The sequence below is a fragment of the Castor canadensis genome, chromosome 9, assembly GCF_047511655.1.
Source record: "Castor canadensis chromosome 9, mCasCan1.hap1v2, whole genome shotgun sequence".
NCBI classification, from domain to species: domain Eukaryota; kingdom Metazoa; phylum Chordata; class Mammalia; order Rodentia; family Castoridae; genus Castor; species Castor canadensis.
This window is the reverse complement of record NC_133394.1, coordinates 92,211,417-92,232,191: the sequence shown is the minus strand read 5'-3', so window position 1 is coordinate 92,232,191 and position 20,775 is coordinate 92,211,417. Positions and strand designations below refer to the sequence as shown.

The 20,775-nt window shown below is 39.5% G+C and overlaps 1 protein-coding gene across 8 annotated transcripts in view; it reads left to right on the top strand.

Annotated features, from left to right (window-relative positions):
- The window catches only part of Septin11 (septin 11), a 100,334-nt gene that overhangs the window by 48,187 nt on the left and 31,372 nt on the right, over positions 1-20,775 (top strand). For all 8 annotated transcript variants that reach the window (XR_012435754.1, XM_074041941.1, XM_074041938.1 and 5 more), the window contains exons 3-5: positions 4,303-4,498; positions 10,839-11,025; positions 13,638-13,799. Coding sequence is in view for 7 of the 8 variants with exons in the window: in XM_074041941.1 (XP_073898042.1) it covers positions 4,303-4,498; positions 10,839-11,025; positions 13,638-13,799 (545 nt within the window). In the remaining variant the exon portion in view is untranslated. The remainder of the gene's footprint in view (positions 1-4,302; positions 4,499-10,838; positions 11,026-13,637; positions 13,800-20,775) is intronic.

Here is a 20,775-nt window from a genome sequence, read left to right as displayed (position 1 = left end):
AAGTTAAAAGTTTAACATATAATAGGTTTATAATAGCTACAGTGTAAAAATAATAAATAGTTGCTCCAGAAAAAGAGCACACTTGAAAAATTTTTTCTCAGGCATTTTTTAGAAAAGAGGTGTGGTCGATGAAGTGGTCAGAGTTTGGGGGCAGCTAAGTAAGTGTGACCGACTGATGCAAAGCTGTGTCCCATGCTTCTCCCTCATGTAGGCTGGTGGTATTGTATGTACCAAAGCATAGTGCGTCTGTGAGGAGCAATAACAACACAGCTTATTGCTCGCTGCTTGTCTGCCTCCATCCGAGAATGAAGTCTAGACTGTTTAGAGGAGGCTGGGGACCCTCACGCATAGCTAGCTGCTTGTCTAAGTGGCCAGGCTGACTAAGTGGCCAGGCTGACGCATAGAAGAACAATTTGATCAGTCTGCAGTTGCCTTCTGACAAATCATACTAACCTTGTGGTATGTTTTCACGTCCACCTTAGTGCTTATGGATGAGTGAGCCACATAGAATGGAAGAGGTAGGACTGCTTTCCCCTGAGATGTGGGCGTCCCGTGCACCAGCATTGGCAGGAGCAGCAAAAACAGAAGCCACAGATAGCGCTTTACGAGTGACTGTCTAATTACCCTAACAACTGTGCATTTAGGCAGTAGAATCAACAACAAACTGAAAAATCCACCAAAGTGGCAAATCTCAGTGTAAATGATTACTGAGATCATTTTTATTTTCAATTAGCTTTTAACAAATGCCTCCTCTGTGCCTGGTACTCTGTCTGCTCCAGAGTTTTGAAGTGCTGTACAGCTGGTGTTAGTCATTGATTTTCTGAACACATCGCTATGCTGGTTTGGTTTGAACTGGCGCCTATACCTGTAGGCTGTCAGTTACTCAATTAGAAAGACATGTTTTTGCTCTTGTGTGTCTTCAAAAGTAGACAAGGCCCTGTTTTCAGAGTTCGGAGAGAAGTCTCAGAAACCGATGTATTGGGAAGCTCCCTTGGTTCTATAGTTCTTTTTATTCCCAAGCTGTCATTTCCCCGAACTGCTTTTGGTGAATCACACTGGTGCTAGCATTGCCGTGTCTAATTACAGCTCTGAAAAGCACAGAGCATAGAGATGGAAGGCAAAACACTCTGAAATTTAGAGGAACAGTGGTTTTTTCCAACCCATTGATTAACCCTCTGCTCTAAGTAGGGTCTGGAATGCTAATTGTTCCTAATTTCCACCTTCATGTAAATGATCATTAAAATTACTATGCCTTTAAAAAAATATCATGTTCCAGATTCACATGTGCTTAAGTAATTCTCAACCTAGTAAAAGGAGATGGTAATTTCAGTCTTGTCCAGGTAACCTGGAATTCTTGCCATGTACATTAAAGTTTTTATTGCTGTCCTGAGGGAAACAGATGAAAGTTAAGTAGGTCATTTTCTCCTGACACAATGGAGAACCTTCTGTAATGGAGCTCTGCTGGTGTTCCTTTGCCAATGTCCTGAAAATAGGTAAATCCTGAAAAGAAGCTGGCTGCACTTGCGGACGCTGCATTACGAGCTCATGACTCAGTACTGCCAGTGTTGAATCACCTACCAGAATCTTAAGCCTCTTAAGGTAATTTGTTAAGCCATGAATGGTGGTTGTGAGCGTGGTAAGCTCAATCACATTAGGGAGCAGAAACTGGTTTATATCACTTTTATAGATGGGGTTTTGTTGTAAGAATGGTCAGGAAATTCAAGAAGACAGACACAGTCACAACATAGTCAGTCTGAGGTCTGACTACACAGCCAGACTTCAGAGCTGTGTAGAATGACACTCATTACCGAAGTTCAAACATGTCATTTGTTTGTTTTCATCCTCCATGTCATCCCACACCTGCGCTTGTCACATAATAAGTACTCGAATATTTATTTAACAAATGAGTTTCCTATACGTTGCTCTGCTGTGTTGCTCTGCTCTCTTTCTCCTGTGTTCCCAGGCCATATTCCTGTGCCGTGCTGTAGCGTGGCCTCCATGGATGGACAGCCCTTGCTGCCTCATAGCTCTTCTTGTTTACTTTTCTCCGAACGTCCTTCCGTTTTTCATGCTGTGACGTCGTGTGCAGATCGTACACTTCTTGTTCAAATAGGGGAGTTCTGATCGGGGGAGTCCAGTATTATAGCATAACAGCCAGGCGTCCAAGGATGCCTTTTGGTTAGGGGCTTTGTCCTGGTCCAGTTATCTGTGGTCAGTTTGAAAGGTCACGAGGGTATAACGTATGGTCTTGGCTCATAAGAGGAATATGGCTATGGAAGACAATTAGAATGCTATTCCCATAATAATAAGTTAGAGTCTGGTATTCAGTTCTGTTCTGGACTAGATTCTAAGACATGGGAGAAGACCATATCAGGCTAGTTCATCGTTATATCCCCAGAATTTGGCAGAGAACTTGGTACATAATAGGCCCTGGAAAAATACTGGCTGAATGAAAGCTGATGAAGTAGAAAATTTTATGATCTTAAATCTTAGATGAGAAAGATTAGAGAGTAAGGCAGATGACTTGAATAACTTTTATCATATAAATGAATTCTTATAGTAAGGCTTCTAATCAAAGAGAACTCAAATCCAGAGAGACTCCATTCTGCTGTATTTTTCCATTACATTGGACAGCACGAATATAGTACTATAGAGCTTCTAATTAGTTGATTTTTGTCCATGGGAGTGGGAGAGTCTCCCTAAGGCTATAAATTCCAGAGCTTTACTTTTATAAAAGTCATTACAGCAAACCATCAGACTAGGGAATGTTATGGGAACATTATCAAAATTAGAACTGTTGGAAGGGCTGCTATGTATTGGCATATTTAAATTGAACTGGAAATCTTAACAGAAAGTTTTCAGATTTTTTAGGAAAAAACCCAACAACAACAAAAAAAAACCAGGCTGGTGGAGTGACTTAAGTGATAGAGTGCCTGCCTAGTGAGTGTGAGGCCCTGAGTTCAAACCCTTGTACCACCAAAAAAAAAAAAAAAAAAAAAAAAAAGCCTCAAACGAAACAGGCATTTTTAAAGCTAATGTTTCTTGATTTCTACTTTTCTCTCTCCACCATCATCTACTCAACCACCACCACAATAAGACTGGGTTCTATCTCATTGCTAGCTATCTTTGATTCAACAGAAGAATTGAGGTTAAGCTAAACTTTTGCTTGGTCCTATTTGGAAGATTGAGCTAAATTCATCATGGCTCCCCATTTGGATCTCACCTTTTTATTAATGTATTGTTCCAGGTACTTGCTACACTGTTTTGTACATATGAGGGGCTCAATCAGCATTTAATTGACTTGATTTATTAGTATAAATTAATAAAGGTATTGTTTTAGGTCATTAACCTCATTTAGTTCGTTGTCATAAATATTTCCATGAAGCTAGGAAAATTAACAAATGTTTGCAATCTTGACTCCAGCTGCACAGAGAAAGAAGAATAAAGACAATTCAGAGGGATTCATACAGACTCAGCCAAAACTGGAAAGTACTAGGCAGTCAGTTTTCTTATAATAGTAAAGTGAGGATGCTGTATTGATCGAATGTAGATGTTAGAATCATATAAACTGGATTAGAAACCTGGCTCTGCCACTTTGCAATATGACTCTATGCAAGATACTTTTAAACCTTATCTAAGCCTCAGTGTTCCATCTGCCAGGTGGAGGAAACGGTAGAACCTGTGTCATGTGGGGAGAGAATTTAAATGGGAGAATGTATTGGATGTTCTTGCCACTGGGCCTGGCACAAAGTAGACACAGTTACATTAGTAGTTACTGTTGCCAAGGTTTGATAACATGGAATCTGTCTCTTTTTAAAGTAACAGGAATTCAGCAATACAGTTTTTTCCTCTTTGAGTTACAATGTACCAACATTTAGAAGAGAAAAAGTATTTTTTCCTTGTAATATGCAAACTAACAGTAGGCAAAAAAATCATAGCAACTGTTTTTCTATCCAGAGGTAAAGAACATCTTGATCTAGGGGGTGGGGGCAGGGGGGAGAAATGAACCAAGCCTTGTATGCACATATGAATAATAAAAGAAAAATGAAAAAAAAAAAAGAACATCTTGATTTGTAAGTTCAAGTTCTTCTGTGGAATAGTTTCTGAAATTCATTGAGGCATTTTTAGGAAAGTGTTCCATAGATCATCTATAGAAAGAACTGACTATCTCTTCACAGTGGGATTTGTTTATAGTGATACTGGCGTTTAAACTTTACAAACCGATTAATATCAAAACCTGGATTGAACTGATGTCTGAAAGACATTGACCCATCATCTGATGTTTCCTTTGTGGTTATGTAGGCGAGACAGGCATCGGCAAATCCACGTTAATGGATACTTTGTTCAACACCAAATTTGAAAGTGATCCAGCTACTCACAACGAACCAGGTGTGCGGTTAAAAGCCAGAAGTTATGAGCTTCAGGAAAGCAATGTACGGCTGAAGCTAACCATTGTTGACACCGTGGGATTTGGAGACCAAATAAATAAAGACGACAGGTACATGTTCGGATTTCTCAGGGATGGATGTAAATAGGTGAGGAGATAGAAGAACCCATTGTAGGTAAATTCAAAGACTAGTAAATGTTCTTGGTGTTCTGTAGTTGTGGAGCTTGGTCCTCTAGGGCATTCTTGTCCTCAGAGAAATTATCTAAGAATATTCTTCCTTGAGGTCAGAATCAGAAAACAAAATGGATTATAGCCGGTATGATCAAAAAGGGATTTGTTAGAGGGACTAAGTTAGCTTATGTCATTTTTCTAGAAAGGTTTTGGAGTCAGGTTTTTGGGGTTTCCCACTAGGAAAAGTGATCTGGAAAAATACCCAATCACCCTATAAAACCATGCTAGCAGAAATAACCTACTATCAACCACTTTGAACTGCTTGGTACCTGTGACTGTGGGGAAGGCTCTGGAACCCCCACCAAGTCTACCCCAGCTGACCAAGTGCCTTCCCACTGCTTTGCTGTGTGTGGCCTCTGCTGCGTTGCTCTCCACCACTTTGAGGCTGTGTATAGTTACATCATTGGGCAGAGCTTAAGCCACATTCAGAATACCAGCTGTAAGAGCGTCTGGAAGATTTGGTTTTCAAGTTTTTTTAAAGCTCTCTTTAAAAGTAAAAGGAAATTGGAATGAGCATCTGCCGTACTCCCCTAGTGCCCAGGGTAGAATGGGATATTTTAATCCCCAAATTCTTATAGATTTGTATGGAAACTGAGAGTCAGTATGCTTTTGTATAAGAAGCCGCAGGCTACGATTTAGGAGACCTCACTGTAGTCTGGGTTTTGCTGGTGAAAGCCATAGACCTTAGGAATGCAGGTAACTTTGAGGAATTACACTAGGTATTGTCTTAGGTGCCATCCAGTGAGATACTTTATGCAGTCGTGTGTTTATGTGGGGGCCTAAGGAAGGACACTGGTTACAATGTGGTAATAATAAGGGGTTAACCTGTATTTTGATGGCTTTTGGCAAAAGTGATAAAGAGCCCCCAAAAGCCCTACAGAGAAGAAAGCACTTTTATGGATAATCTGTTGGAAGAATCTTAGGAAAGTTCTAGTTGGCACACAATCTTAACATTAATAGTCGGGTGTGGTGTGAGGCACTTGTGAATCTCTCTGTGATGGGTGTGAGTCTCCCTCAAAGTTGGGCAGCATTTTGTGAGCAGAATCACCAAATTGAGTCTGAAAATAATGATTGGTGTTTCAGTCAAGTCGAATGAGGAATTCAGGATTAAAGTTACCCCCTTAAGAAGAGAGGATTTGTTAAGCTGATTAGGTAATTTACACTATAAAATCCTGTGTATATGTGGGAAAACAGTTATGGTGTGTTTGGTTAAAGGCCAGAAACCTCATTAGTACCAGAGTTAAAAAAAAATTCCTCAAAGTGGCATACTGTTACATATTTATATGTGTGTGTGTGTTTCATAAAGAAGAACCTGATCTATTTTTATGTACACATGTGTATTGTAGATACATTGTAACAATCCCAGATACACGTATGAGCCCCCAGCAGTGACAGAAATATTTAATTCATTCTTCAGCTGAGCACTGAGCTGCTTCATCTCCAGAGCACCTTGAGTGCTCTTCAACAAACATCATCCTGTGGTAACAGGAACAGTTGTTAACTACAGTGAAAAAGATTTGACTTTATATCTGGTCAGAATGGACTATCTATACATTGTATTGTGACAGGGACAGCTAAGCTCTAGTCTTGCAGCCACACAGTTGCTCTGAACTTACACCCTCAATGCCAAGGAATGATGGTGAGGTTGTTACTCGAAGGCTGTATGTAATGCTAAATGAAGTAAATGAAGAGAAAACTCTGGTGACAAGAAAAAGGGTATAGGGGCAGAAATGACCCAAACAATGTATTCACATATGAATAAATGAATAAAGAAAAAAAAAGAAAAAAGGCACAGATGCATTGTGGGAGCTGGGAAGAGAGTTATTCATTACACCGTCACAGAACACATCAGAGCAAGGCCTGTTCTCCAGTTCTTAGACCAGGCAGATTTCTCCCCGGGGTTAAGGAATGTGGTGCTTATGCATTCTCTGCTTGGACTTTTTCCAGGATTCCCGCAGGAATGAGAACTGTTCTCCATCTAGATCTTGCCGCTAAAATTCTATATGTTTTTCCAGATCAGAGTCATTGCTTCAGTGTTGCCTCTAGATTTTTGCCTTGCTCCTAAACAGGGACTTTCCCTCAAACTGGTGGGCTTTACTTCCCAGACCCAGCAGCAAATAATTAAGCTAGTACAGTGGAGAGCCTCACATTTGCAACTGGAGTCCTCTTTAAGAAACGATCTGACTCATTTGGGTCAAATAATAGTTTCCAAGGAGATTTAGAGGAGAGGAAGTGTGATATTAACCTAACCTAGATACCAAATATTTTTCCTCTGAAATTTCTCGACAGCTATTGCATAACCTCTTTGAATGTCATTTGAAACTCTCTTACCCTGTGCCTCAAAAGGCATTGCTGACACTGTTGACTATAAATCCAAATAGCTTTTTTCAAAAATAGTTATTTGAACAGGCTCTACTTCCATCAAAAAATTGGAAGTGGGATATGCATTCTTGTATCAATATGTAGCCATATTGGAAGGGATGTGTTCTTTCTCTAACCCAGGATTATTTTTGCCTATTTTGGGGATTAGGCAAGCTTTTCTGCCATAGATGCAAGACTTTAAGAATGTCCAGTTTGTTTATGTAGCCTTTAGACATGTCAGCATTCCTGCATCACTATCTGCCCCTGACCAGGCTTGCTAGAAGGGGGCAGGAAGGGAGATCTGGTAAGGGTTTCCTGTTGTGTTTAATTTGTTGTTTAAAGACTTCCTTGCTTTGGCCATTTTGTAGTCTTGTGAGAAGAAGGAAAGGGGCTGAAGAAGAAGGGACCTGGCTTTATTGTCTAGCTGGAAATACTATAATTAACTTGCCCCACCTTTGAGAGAAGGGAGGTGGGCTGCCCATGGCACATCACAAGCTGTAAAGATCATCAGCTCTGTGATGCACAGATAATCAGAATCCACTGAGAGAGAATCCTCAAGCTTACCAGAGCTGTAAAATAGTATTGAAGTGGACTGGTTGCCTTAGAAATTCTAAGTTTTTATCACACTCTGGCAGAAGCAGGGGTAAGGAAAATGGTCTTTCGCTAACAGACAACAAGAAAAGTCATGTATAAACTGGAGAGTTAGTCTCTGAATAATAGCATTGGCTATTTTGCAAGAATGATCAGTGGGTAGGTTGGATGGAAAAATAGCTTTCTCCAACACTTTTTAGGGTCAACCTCTGTGATTTTCTTGCATTTTTTAAATGACTGGAGGCATATGAGTAAAATGATTACTTGCTAACAAGGACTACTCCTTTAAAAGGAAATTATGTGAAAATGTAAAGATTAATTTGATTTGCCCTCCCACTTTTCCTTTGCCTGATTTGACTACAATCCAGAAAAGTTTGAATTGGCCACACAATATATCTTTACAACTGGAAATGGGCAAAATGGAAAGTTGGGATTAAGCGTATTTTTGACCTTGAGTACAGATAACAAGAAATAGAAAGGGAGTGGTTGAAAGATGAGGAAGAGAATTTGTTTCAAGGTTTATGACCTGAAAAACAAATGACTTGGGTAGCTTGTTTCTTGTCTAAAGAAAACTGTTCATTTACATAATGAAATCTTCGATGTTGGTAGTAGTAGTTTTGGTAAATAGTTCTCCATGAGTATGATTCTCGTTCATTTATAATGATGTGTAGAAAGTGAGGTAGAAAAAAAAAAAGAAAAAAAAGTGAGGTAGAAGAGATTTCATACTTGACTATGTGTGAGGTCAGAGAGAAGAGGTCTGGTTGAACTCAGGTTTCTGACTCACACAGTGGTGTGGTTGGTGGCGCCATTAACCATGCTAAGAAATCCAGGGAAAGTGTGGGGGTGGGTGCAGGAAGAAGGGTTCAGCTGGTTAGAAGAGTAATTGGAAATATCTGATAAGCAGTTGGGCCTGAAGCTCTGGAAAAAAGATCTGGGCTGGAGGCAGAGATTTGTGGCTTGTCATCAGAGAGATGGAGTGTGAAACATGGGAAGAACTGGCTTCCTCAGGAGACTACAGAGGGAGAAGCAGCTAGGAATTCAACAGGGTTTCTTGAATTCATTCTAAAAAGCATTCCTCACTGAGAAAGGAGAGATGTTAGCCTCCTGTGAGCATGGAAGGATCAGAATCAAAGCCAAAGAAGGGAAATTAATAGAAACCCAGAGATGTACTTGACTGCTATTGAACACAGGACATGGACAGCTCAGGCTCAAAAACAGGGCAGGCTCTGAGATGCTTTTCCTCCCCTGAGGCTAAAGGTTGCTGGGAGAAGCCTAATCCCTCAGTGTGGGGAAGGTCAAGGATCATCTCCTAGGCATGGGTGGACCTCCTTGGAGAGGCCTGGCCCACTTCCCTATAGGGCATGAGCTCAACAGCTGGATGATCACTAGCAAACTGGGTGGTGTAAAGTTCCGTTTTTTTCTTTTTCCTTTTTTTGAGGGGGGACGGGAGGAGAATCTTAAAAATACAAGCCACTTTTATGTATGGTAGTTTTTGTTTATGATATTGTGAAATAGTTATGTCTTTCATGTGTCAGTCCTTTGCATATGTTAGTGAGCTCATTTACTTGTCACTCTAGCTTTCTGATTTTTGTTCACTTTTGTCCCTGATTTATCTATAAGGAAAGTGAAGGCAGTTTAGTGACTTGCTAGTGACTTGAGGCTAGGTTTTGTTGTTAAGCAGTCTGACTTGAATCCATGTCTCTAACTACCTCATATAACTATTCCATAATCACAATTATGATTATTGTTATGTAATACAATGCCTATATTTTAAGACAAGAGGGGTGGGATGATGGGGTTTGAACATAGGGCCTCACACTTGCTAGGCAAGCACTTTACCACTTAGCTATGCCCTCAGCCCAGCATGCCTCGATTTTAAAGTTGGAAAATACAGAAGAAACATCAATTTATCCTTCAATTGGAATTTTGCCTGTCATGACTTGGAATGTTTTAATTGCTGAGATATATTTTACCTTTTTAAAAAACCTAGAAATTCTATGTGTGTACATTGAACCAATGGATTATAATCAGATCGCCAAAGAAAGATACCATCAAAAAGCAGTTTGCTGACTGCTTTTAGTTTTGGTCATCAATTTGTTGTTTACTTTGGGAGTTTTGATTTCTTCCTTTAGAATGGCTGCCGTCATCCTTATTGTAAGAGATTTGTGAAGTCTTTTCCAGGCTTCAGTTTAGTTATGGGTCTGGGATTTGGGTGTTGAAGGATTTCATGTTTTTCTTATAGTGGAATTATTCCTCAGAAAGGCAGTAAGTTTGGGAAGCATTAACCCTTTGTATGCCTAATAGCTTTCTCCATTTCTAAAATGAACTTCCCCTTACCCTCTCCCTGGAAAAGTTAATGGATTTCCCTGTGACCCAACATACTATAGAATAAGCAGTTCATTGAATATGCAGTTCATTGAATATGTGTCTGCCATATGTTATTAATGATTGTGTTTGTGGTCAGTTAATAGAATTATATATAATTATCCAAAATAAGGGTTGAGCTATGATTTGGTAAGGAAAAGGGAGGATTGCAAAGGTTAGCCTTAAATCATAAAATTTTTGAGTTAGAAAGAATCTTGAGAATGATTAGCAGTCCGGGCTCCTCAGTTTCTAGATGAAGTTATGGAATGTGCACAGGACTGATGGGAGCACAGAGAGCATCCCACCTCTGGAGACATGGTAGAGGACCAGGGAAAAGCTCCCAGTGATACCACATCCTGAAATCACAAACCAGTTTCATTTTGTGCATCAGTGCCAATCAGTTTCTAAAGGCTGTCAGAATCATTCTACTGAGTTGGATTTTGAGCTGATTTTGGTCCAGCAAGAAAGAATGCCACAGTTTGTTGGCAGGATCTTCTGTGGGTGTCTTGGGACGTGGGTGTTGCATATTTATAGTCTCTGTTTGAGATGGTTTGCATTAGCCAGGAGAATAATAGGAAGAACACTGTTCTAGCTAGAGGGCCAGCATGAGCAGAGGCCAGAAGGAAAAGAGGACTGCTGTTTGAGGGCTATTACAAATAGTTAGTTGTTGCTGGGACAGAAGAAGCCAGCCAGGAAAGAGGGAGAGATTGATGGGCCATCTCTCCCAGGAACCAGGTGATGCAAGGTCTTAGATGCCAAGGTTAAAAACTTGGGTCTAACTCTCAGGGAGGAGGGAGCCCTTGAGAGCATTTAGTGGGGAAACTCTGCCCATCTGCAAAAGAGGTTTGAGACTAGAAACATGCTGATTTAAAAACACGTATTCAAATGCTTTTCTGTACTCTAGCTACAAGCCGATAGTGGAATATATTGATGCCCAATTTGAGGCCTACTTGCAAGAAGAATTGAAGATTAAACGTTCTCTCTTCAACTACCATGACACAAGAATTCATGCCTGCCTCTACTTCATTGCCCCTACTGGCCATTCACTGAAGTCCCTGGACCTGGTCACCATGAAGAAGCTAGACAGCAAGGTATTGGCTGCCACTCTAATTCCCAGTCCTTCTCTATTTAGATCACCTTTCTTCCAAAGCCCCAATTCATTCTCCATTTCCAGTATAATGTTTTGGTTTTTTTTTTTGGTTTGTTTTTTTTAAATTACAGAGCCAGGGTTTAGCCATGTGAGATGCATGCCTAAAAACCTCTTCTGGATGTTAGGTCAAAACAAGACAGAGAGCACACGAAACATGACTTGTTGCAAAGTATATTTAGTAGTTAAATGGAGGTTGAAATGTAAATTTGAAGTTTGTTTATTTTCTTTAAAACCTTTCCCTATAGCTCTCTTGAAAAGGTGTTTTGTTTTTAAAAAGGTTTGGCTTTAATTTGAAGTTTAGAATGGAATATAATTCCTGTAGTCCAGCTTGTTAGGTTTTAAAACTGCATACTCGAGTTCACAAGAAGTAAAATCTTTGTTTCAGGTTGGCCCCTGAGCTGTTCACATTTGTATGTTCTCTTTTTGTTAAGTTTAATAAAAGTTGGTGCTCTGCTTTACAGTTAATTTGATTTGCTGTTTTGGAATAAATAGAAGACAATACATCTTGAAATAAATATAACAAAACTAAGCCACGGTATTTTCTCCTGGACTCTAACTCCCTTTTGCATTCATGGAAAGTTCTTATCAGATGACAAAGGCCTTAGAGGGCTTCGTTGGATGTAATTTTGTTGTTACGGTTGTTCAAACAATACTATTTAAAAGACTGCTTTCTTTCCAGAGGGATAAACCAGTGAGAGAATGAAAGTTCACAGGATCAGCCTGTTCCTAAGGCTTCTTTCTACACCAGCCCACAAAGGGATGGAGAGGCTGAAGCCCAACCAGGCTTATGGGCTTCCAGCCTACACAGACATGGTGGTTTACAGAAAAATACTCTAATGGTCTCAAAGGATGATTGCAGCCAAGGTACCCTTGGGAGAATAAACAGAAACCATTCTTTACCCCATTTGATTCACTGCACTTCAGCTGTTGGGAACTGTGTGCCTTGCCATTATGCTGAGGATGGCGGATCCCTTGCCAGTCTCCCTGGTTGTCACAGACACTCTGGAGGAAGCAGAGTGAGGTGGCTTCCTAACTGAGGACTGAGAATGTAGACCCAGCCTGGATAATAGCCCACAAAATGATTTTATATTTAACAGGCAATTTAAAAAGGAGGAGAAAGAAAATTAGGCAACACAGATACAACCAACACACACCAAAAAACACAACCACAAAGCAGGTTAAACTTTGAAAGAACTATTGTAGAGTTGGGTAGCTAGGTAGCATCAAAATTACATTTATACAAGTAAAAGGGAAGAATCATGTAAACATCATTTCAGAAGAGATTTTTAAGCTCCTGCCAATGAAAGAAAACAGATTTTAAAACTAAATAGATTGACGTCATTATCTACTCTGGTCAGTTTGGCCAAGAAAAACAGGAACCTCTGTCATTTTGTCCATGTGGCTATTAATTCAGTACTAAATGCGTACACAAGATAGATAGTCAGTAAGCATTATGGGGATGTTATTTTGCTCCTCGGGTCCAGATCTAAACATGTCCCCTGTTGTCAGGGATGTTTTCCTAGTCTGAAGCTTGCTGGAGGAAGACAAGCCTGAGGGGCTTAGAAGTATGTGGAGGAAGACTAAAGAAAAGGACCTTATCAGCCTGCTTATTCTGGTTTATCAGGGATTTCTGATTTGGCTTTGGGATAAGAAAAGCCAAGGAATGCTGACATGACCTGAAAACTCTCCCTAAAAAGACTCTGCTCAGAGCATCATCCTAGATGTCAGACATCCTAGTATCTTTTTGAAACTTCTATATCTATTGGGGAGAGAAAGTATCTTAAAACATGAATCTTAGAAAATGTGTCCTGTGGACAGGGCTTGGGGAGAGTGGGAAAGAATGTCTTACCTTAGGGTTTGGTGTACACGTGGCCTTGGCTTTCGTTCTGGGCTCTCTGCCATTAATATCTCATTCTGAGTTCTTCCCTGTTCTGTAACTGAGGCTCACAAAGTGAGCTTTGCTTTTGATACTGGGTTTGTATGGCATGAACGAATAATTTAATAGAAGCTAATTTTTAAAGAATTAGCAGCTGAGTTTGAAAAATTTTAAAGTAGGTGAAATTCCCTCCCAGGAATTTTCACATTATCAGAAGAAAGAAAGTATATGTTCCTGCATACAGCTGGTTTAACTTATGGAAACTTTGTTGTTCTACTGTTAGGACATGCAAAAATCAAGTCCCTAAAGAAGCTGGGAGGTATCTAAAAGGAGTGGTTGGTTATTCAAAGAATAGGCTCTTTTGTAATTGCTATTGTCATAGAATGAGAACACTTCCTTTTTCTCTGTAAAATAGAATGAGGTAGCACAGGAGCGGAAATTACAAGTACACTTTCATTGTAGGCTGGGAGGAAGTCAAAGTGCTCAGAGATGAAGGAAGTAAAAGATTATTCCATGTCTTCCTAATTTTTCATCTAGATAGAAAATCTGATATTCAATATTATCCTTATTTTTTATAGTGAAGCTTTGCTATTTGTATGTATCCGTTTGCTATATTCTACTCACTGTCTAGTTACTTTTCTTACAGTTGTGTAAAAATGGACACATTTGTTTTACAGGTAAACATCATTCCAATAATTGCGAAAGCTGACACCATTGCCAAGAATGAACTGCACAAGTTCAAGAGTAAGATCATGAGTGAGCTAGTCAGCAATGGGGTCCAGATATATCAGTTCCCCACAGATGAAGAAACAGTGGCAGAGATTAATGCGACAATGAGTGTAAGTCCTCCAGTTGAATGGGAGCGAGCAGCTTTCTTAAGTCTTCTGCTGAGTGGCTAGAAGAGTCTGCACTGGGATCTTGAGGTCTTTTTTTTTTTTTTATTGTTTTATTATTCATATGTGCATACAAGATTTGGGTCATTTCTCCCCCCTGCCCCCACCCCCTCCCTTACCACCCACTCCGCCCCCTCCCTCTCCCACCCAACCCCTCAATACCCGTCAGAAACTATTTTGCCCTTATCTCTAATTTTGTTGAAGAGAGAGTATAAGCAATAATAGGAAGGAACAAGGGTTTTTGCTGGTTGAGATACGGATAGCTATACAGGGAGTTGACTCACATTAATTTCCTGTGCGTGTGTGTTACCTTCTAGGTTAATTCTTTTTGATCTAACCTTTTCTCTAGTTCCTGGTCCCCTTTTCCTATTGGCCTCAGTTGCTTTTAAGGTATCTGCTTTAGTTTTTCTGCGTTAAGGGCAACAAATGCTAGCTAATTTTTTAGGTGTCTTACCTATCCTCACCTCTCCCTTGTGTGCTCTCGCTTTTATCATGTGCTCAAAGTCCAATCCCCTTGTTGTGTTTGCCCTTGATCTAATGTCCACATATGAGGGAGAACATACGATTTTTGGTCTTTTGGGCCAGGCTAACCTCACTCAGAATGATGTTCTCCAATTCCATCCATTTAACAGCAAATGATAACATTTTGTTCTTCTTTGTGGCTGCATAAAATTCCATTGTATATAGATACCATATTTTCTTGATCCATTCGTCAGTAGTGGGGCATCTTGGCTGTTTCCATAACTTGGCTATTGTGAATAGTGCCGCAATAAACATGGGTGTGCAGGTGCCTCTGGAGTAACCTGTGTCACAGTCTTTTGGGTATATTCCCAAGAGTGGTATTGCTGGATCAATGGTAGATCAATATTTAGCTTTTTAAGTAGCCTCCAAATTTTTTTCCAGAGTGGTTGTACTAGTTTACATTCCCACCAGCAGTGTAAGAGGGTTCCTTTTTCCCCCACATCCTCACCAACACCTGTAGGTGGTGTTGCTAATGATGGCTATTCTAACAGGGGTGGGGTGGAATCTTAGTGTGGTTTTAATTTGCATTTCCTATATTGCTAGAGATGGTGAACATTTTTTCATGTGTTTTTTGGCCATTTGAATTTCTTCTTTTGAGAAAGTTCTGTTTAGTTCTCTTGCCCATTTCTTTATTGGTTCATTAGTTTTGGGAGAATTTAGTTTTTTAAGTTCCCTATATATTCTGGTTATCAGTCCTTTGTCTGATGTGTAGCTGGCAAATATTTTCTCCCACTCTGTGGGTGTTCTCTTCAGTTTAGAGACCATTTCTTTTGATGAACAGAAGCTTTTTAGTTTTATGAGGTCCCATTTGTCTATGCTATCTCTTACTTGCTGTGCTGCTGGGGTTTCGTTGAAAAAGTTCTTACCTATACCTACTAACTCCAGAGTATTTCCTACTCTTTCCTGTATCAACTTTAGAGTTTGTGCTCTGATATTAAGATCCTTGATCCATTTTGAGTTAATATTGGTATAGGGTGATATTCATGGATCTAGTTTCAGTTTTTTGCAGACTGCTAACCAGTTTTCCCAGCAGTTTTTGTTGAAGAGGCTGCTATTTCTCCATCATATATTTTTAGCTCCTTTGTCAAAGACAAGTTGGTTATAGTTGTGTGGCTTCATATCTGGATCCTCTATTCTGTTCCACTGGTCTTCATGTCTGTTTTTGTGTTTTTGTACCATGCTGTTTTTATTGTTACTGCTTTGTAATATAGTTTGAAGTCAGGTATCGTGATGCCTCCAGCATTGTTCTTTTGACTGAGTATTGCCTTGGCTATTCGTGGCCTCTTGTGTTTCCATTTAAATTTAACGGTAGATTTTTCAGTCTCTTTAATGAATGTCATTGGAATTTTGATGGGAATTGCATTAAACATGTAGATTACTTTTGGGAGTATAGACATTTTTACTATGTCGATTCTACCAATCCATGAACATGGGAGATCTTTCCTCTTTCTATAGTCTTCCTCAATCTCTTTCTTCAGAAGTGTATAGTTTTCCTTGTAGAGGTCGTTCACATCTTTTGTTAGGTTTACACCTAGGTATTTGATTTTTTTTGAGGCTATTGTAAATGGAATTGTTTTCATACATTCTTTTTCAGTTTGCTCAGTGTATAGAAATGCTAATGATTTTTCTATGTTGATTTTCTATCCTGCTACCTTGCTGTAGCTATTGACAATGTCTAGAAGCTCTGAGTAGAGTTTTTTGGGTCTTTAAGGTATAGGATCATGTCGTCTGTGAATAGGGATATTTTGACAGTTTCTTTACCTATTTGTATTCCTTTTATTCCTTCTTCTTGCCTAATTGCTCTGGCTAGGAATTCCAGTACTATGTTGAATAGGAGTGGAGATAGTGGGCATCCTTGTCTGGTTCCTGATTTTAGAGGGAATGGTTTCAGTTTTTCTCCTTTAAGTATAATGCTGGCTGTAGGTTTGTCATATATAGCTTTTATAATGTTGTGGTACTTTCCTTCTATTCCTAGTTTTCTTAGAGCTTTTATCATGAAATGGTGTTGGATCTTATCAAAGGCTTTTTCTCCATCTATTGAGATGATCAAGTGGTTTTTGTCTTTGCTTCTGTTAATGTGGTTTATTACGTTTATTGATTTTCGTATGTTGAACCACCCCTGCATCCCTGGGATGAAGCCTACTTGATTGTGGTGAATAATCTTTTTGATATGTTGTTGAATTTGGTTTGCCATTGTTTTGTTGAGGATTTTTGCATCAATGTTCATTAAGGAGATTGGCCTATAGTTCTCCTTTCTGGAGGTGTCTTTGCCTGGTTTTGGGATAAGTGTAATACTGGCTTCATAAATGTGTTAGGCAGTTTTCCTTCCCTTTCTATTTCGTGGAACAGTTTAAGGAGGGTTGGTATCAGTTCTTCTTTAAAGGTCTGATAGAATTCAGCAGAGAATCCATCAGATTCTGGGCTTTTCTTTTTGGGGAGACTCTTGATTGCTGCTTCAATTTCATTTTTTGTTATAGATCTATTCAGGTGATTAATGTCCTCTTGGTTCAGTTTTGGATGATCATATGTATCTAGAAATCTGTCCATTTCTTTAAGATTTTCAAATTTATTTGAATATAGGTTCTCGAAGTAGTCTCTGATGTTTTCCTGGACTTCCATGGTGTTTATTGTTATCTCCCCTTTTGCATTCCTGATTCTACTAATTTGGGTTTTTTCTCTCCTCATTTTAGTCAGGTTTGCCAGGGGTCTGTCGATCTTGTTTATTTTTTCAAAGAACCAACTTTTTGTTTCATTAATTCTTTGTATGGTTTTTTTGGTTTCTGTTTCTTTGATTTCAGCTCTTATTTTTATTATTTCTCTCCTTCTCTTTGTTTTGGGATTTGCTTGTTCTTGTTTTTCTAGGAGTTTGAGATGTATCATTAGGTCATTGATTTGGGATCTTTCAGTCTTTTTAATATATGCACTCATGTCTATAAGCTTTCCTTTCAGGATTGCCTTAGCTGTGTCCTATAGGTTCCGGTAGGTTGTGTTTTCATTTTCATTGACTTTCAGGAACTTTTTAATTTCCTCTTTTATTTCATCAATGATCCATTGTTCATTAAGTAATGAGTTATTTAGTTTCCAGCTGTTTGCATGTTTTTTGTCTTTACTTTTGTTGTTGAGTTCTATTTTTACTGCATTGTGATCAGATAGTATGCACGATATAATTTCTATTTTCTTATATTTGCTGAGGCTTGCTTTGTGCCCTAGGATATGATCTATTTTGGAGAAGGTTCCATGGGCTGCTGAGAAGAATGTATATTGTGTAGAAGTTGGATGAAATGTTCTGTAGACATCAAGTAGGTCCATTTGATCTATTGTATATTTTAGATCTTGGATTTCTTTATTGATTTTTTTGTTTGGATGACCTATCTATTGATGATAATGGGGTGTTAAAGTCTCCCACAACCACTGTGTTGGCGTTTATATATGCTTTTAGGTCTTTCAGGGTATGTTTGATGAAATTGGGTGCATTTACATTAGGTGCATACAGGTTGTTGATTATTAATTCCTTTTGGTCTATTTCCCCTTTTATTGTATGGAATGTCTTTCTTTATCTCATTTGATCAATGTAGGTTGAAGTCTACTTTGTCAGAGACAAGTATTTCTACTCCTGCCTGTTTTCGGGGGCCATTGGCTTGGTAAATCTTCTTCCAATCTTTCATCCTAAGCCTATGCTTATTTCTGTCAGTGAATGGGTCTCCTGTAAGCAACAAATTGTTGGATCTTCCTTTTTAATCCATTTCGTCAAGCGGTGCCTTTTGATGGGTGAATTAAGTCTGTTAACATTAAGTGTTAGTACTGATAGGTGTGTGGTGATTCCTGCCATTTAGTTGTCTTAGTTGTTTGAAGGTTTGATTGTGTGTACCTAAGTTGAGGTTACTCTCTACTGTCTTGCTTTTTCTTTTCCTGTGGTTTGGTGCTGCCTGTCTTTTCATGGTTAAGTTGGGCTTCACTTTCTGCATGCAGAATCCCTTGAAGAATCTTTTGTAGTGGTGGCTTTGTGGTCACATATTGTTTTAGTTTCTGCTTATCATGGAAGACTTTTATTGCTCCATCTATTTTGAATGATAGTTTTGCTGGGTAGAGTATCCTGGGGTTTAAGTTATTTTCATTCAGTGCCCGGAAGATCTCACCCCACGCTCTTCTTGCTTTTAATGTTTCTGTTGAGAAGTCTACTGTGATTTTGATGGGTTTACCTTTGTGTGTTATTTGTTTTTTTCTCTATTATATCCTTCAATATTCTTTCCCTAGTTTTTGAACTTGTTGTTTTAATGGTGATATGTCGTGGGGTAGTTCTCTTTTGATCTGGTCTATTTGGTGTTCTGGAGGCCTCCTGCATCTGTATGGGACTATCTTTCTCTAGATTTGGGAAATTTTCTGTTATTATTTTGTTGAATATATTACGAATTCCCTTTGCTTGCACCTCTTCTCCTTCTTTGATGCCCATGATTCTCAAGTTTTGTCTTTTGATGGAGTTGGTGAGTTTTTGCGTTTTCTTTTCACAGGTCCTGAGTTGTTTAATTAATAGTTCTTCAGCTTTCTTAAGTCTTCTTCAGAGTGGCTAGAAGAGTCTGCACTGGGATCTTGAGGTCTTAAAGTCATTTAAGGAGCTGGCACATCAGTTTCCCTAATTGTCAAGTGGGAGAGTTAGGCTGGATTGTCTCAGATTTACTTCCCACTCTAACAGTTATGATTTCTATGGCAAATCTTCTTGGAAGAAACACCCCAGCCCAGGGCCACTTCACATAAAACAGCTCAAAGGTAGGGGATATCTGTTCTGTTCTGTTAGTGTTGGCAGAAATTCCTGCTTACCTCGATTTTGCTTTGGTGGTTGGCACCAGCCTTCCTCTCCTTGCTATTTTCCTAAATTATTAAGTACACTAGCAGTTGAGGATACAGTGTCCACTCATAAAGAAGAGCTAGTCAGGAGATAATTGACCATGTGTTCTTCAATTCAGTCCTTCCTGCTGAACCTCCATACTCTCATTGATAACTGATCATTTCCAGTCTTCCTCTAAGTGTCCCCTGGCCTTGGCTCATGTGAGTCACCATGATGGTTCATACTTTTATTCATTCATTTCTGACATAATCTCTGTCAGAACAGCCTTTGCACACAGTAGATGCCCAATGATGGTTGTTAGAATTCAGGATAGCAAAGGTTGTGGAATCTCTGGGAGAGGCTGGAAAGCGGGTCTTCCCGGGAAATAGGCATGGGCTTGTGATAGAAGGATGTCATGAAGGACATTGACTAGATTTCTTCAAAAGAGCCAGAACTAGTGGAAAAAGATATGTGAGGGTCTAGTGTGAAGTGAATGTTTCACTATTGGAGCAATCATGATGGAAGAAAGGCCTTATTGAAGCAGCAAATTCCCATCACAAGTGGTTGATTGCAACGGATTCTGTTTGTACCCACTTAGAAGAGGTGCTGTGGAGGGGATTCAGACAGGGCTGAAATGGATAATATGTAGGATCTCTTCTATCGCTGGCATTCTCTGCTTGTGAGTATTGAGAGCTTTAGAGTAGCAGTAGCAGCTGGCATTTGTGAGGCTGATGGAACATTTGACGTGTGCCATTTTATCCTCACAGCATTCCTGTGGGTAGGTGCCTCACAGTGAGGAGGCTGCAGCACAGCACCTACTATTGCAATACTCTCGATAGTGGAGTTGGGATTTGAACCCAGGCAGTCTGGCTTCAAGCTGACACTCTCGCCCTTTATTCTTAGTGTCATTTAAAAGCAGAGCAGGGTTGTTGGAGTGGCTCAAGTGGTAGAGCACCTGCCTTGCAATCATGAGGCTCTGAGTTCAAACCCCAGAACTGCCACTTCCCCCCACCCCCCAAAAAAATACTGAATAAAAGCAGAGTGGTGTGCTCTTTTTGTAGTGTGGTCAAAAATCCAGGCTGAGATGCCACTTGTGTTCTGCTGTGGTACTGCTATTTGGAAACGTCAGTGTAGTAGGGCTCAGGAAATATCACGAATGACTACCATTCTTTTCTATCCCTCCCCACCCTTCTAAATAATGTCTCATGGTTATGAAACTAAATTTGTGTTAAGCTTCTTGGAAAGAAAATACCCATGAACTTTTGCCCTCTTCTGTCTATCAAATTAATAGAACTGAAGATCGTCAACATTCCAAATTAATCCTGCTCTTTATCAGGAAATTTTCTTTTAAGCTCTTCATTGCAAATATCTTGCTGATGTTGTGCTGTATGATGTGTGGAAAGCCTAGGAGGAGTCCACTGGTGGTTGCTTTTGTCACATTGAGTGAAAGGAGACCTTTCCTTGGTCCTTAACAAGGTTGGCTGGAAAGGTCTTTTTGTTCTTCAACTTAAGGGAACATGCTTGAGTTTCAGACTTGAACTTTGAGAAAGCAAATGTGCTTTCCTTCCTATAGAGTGT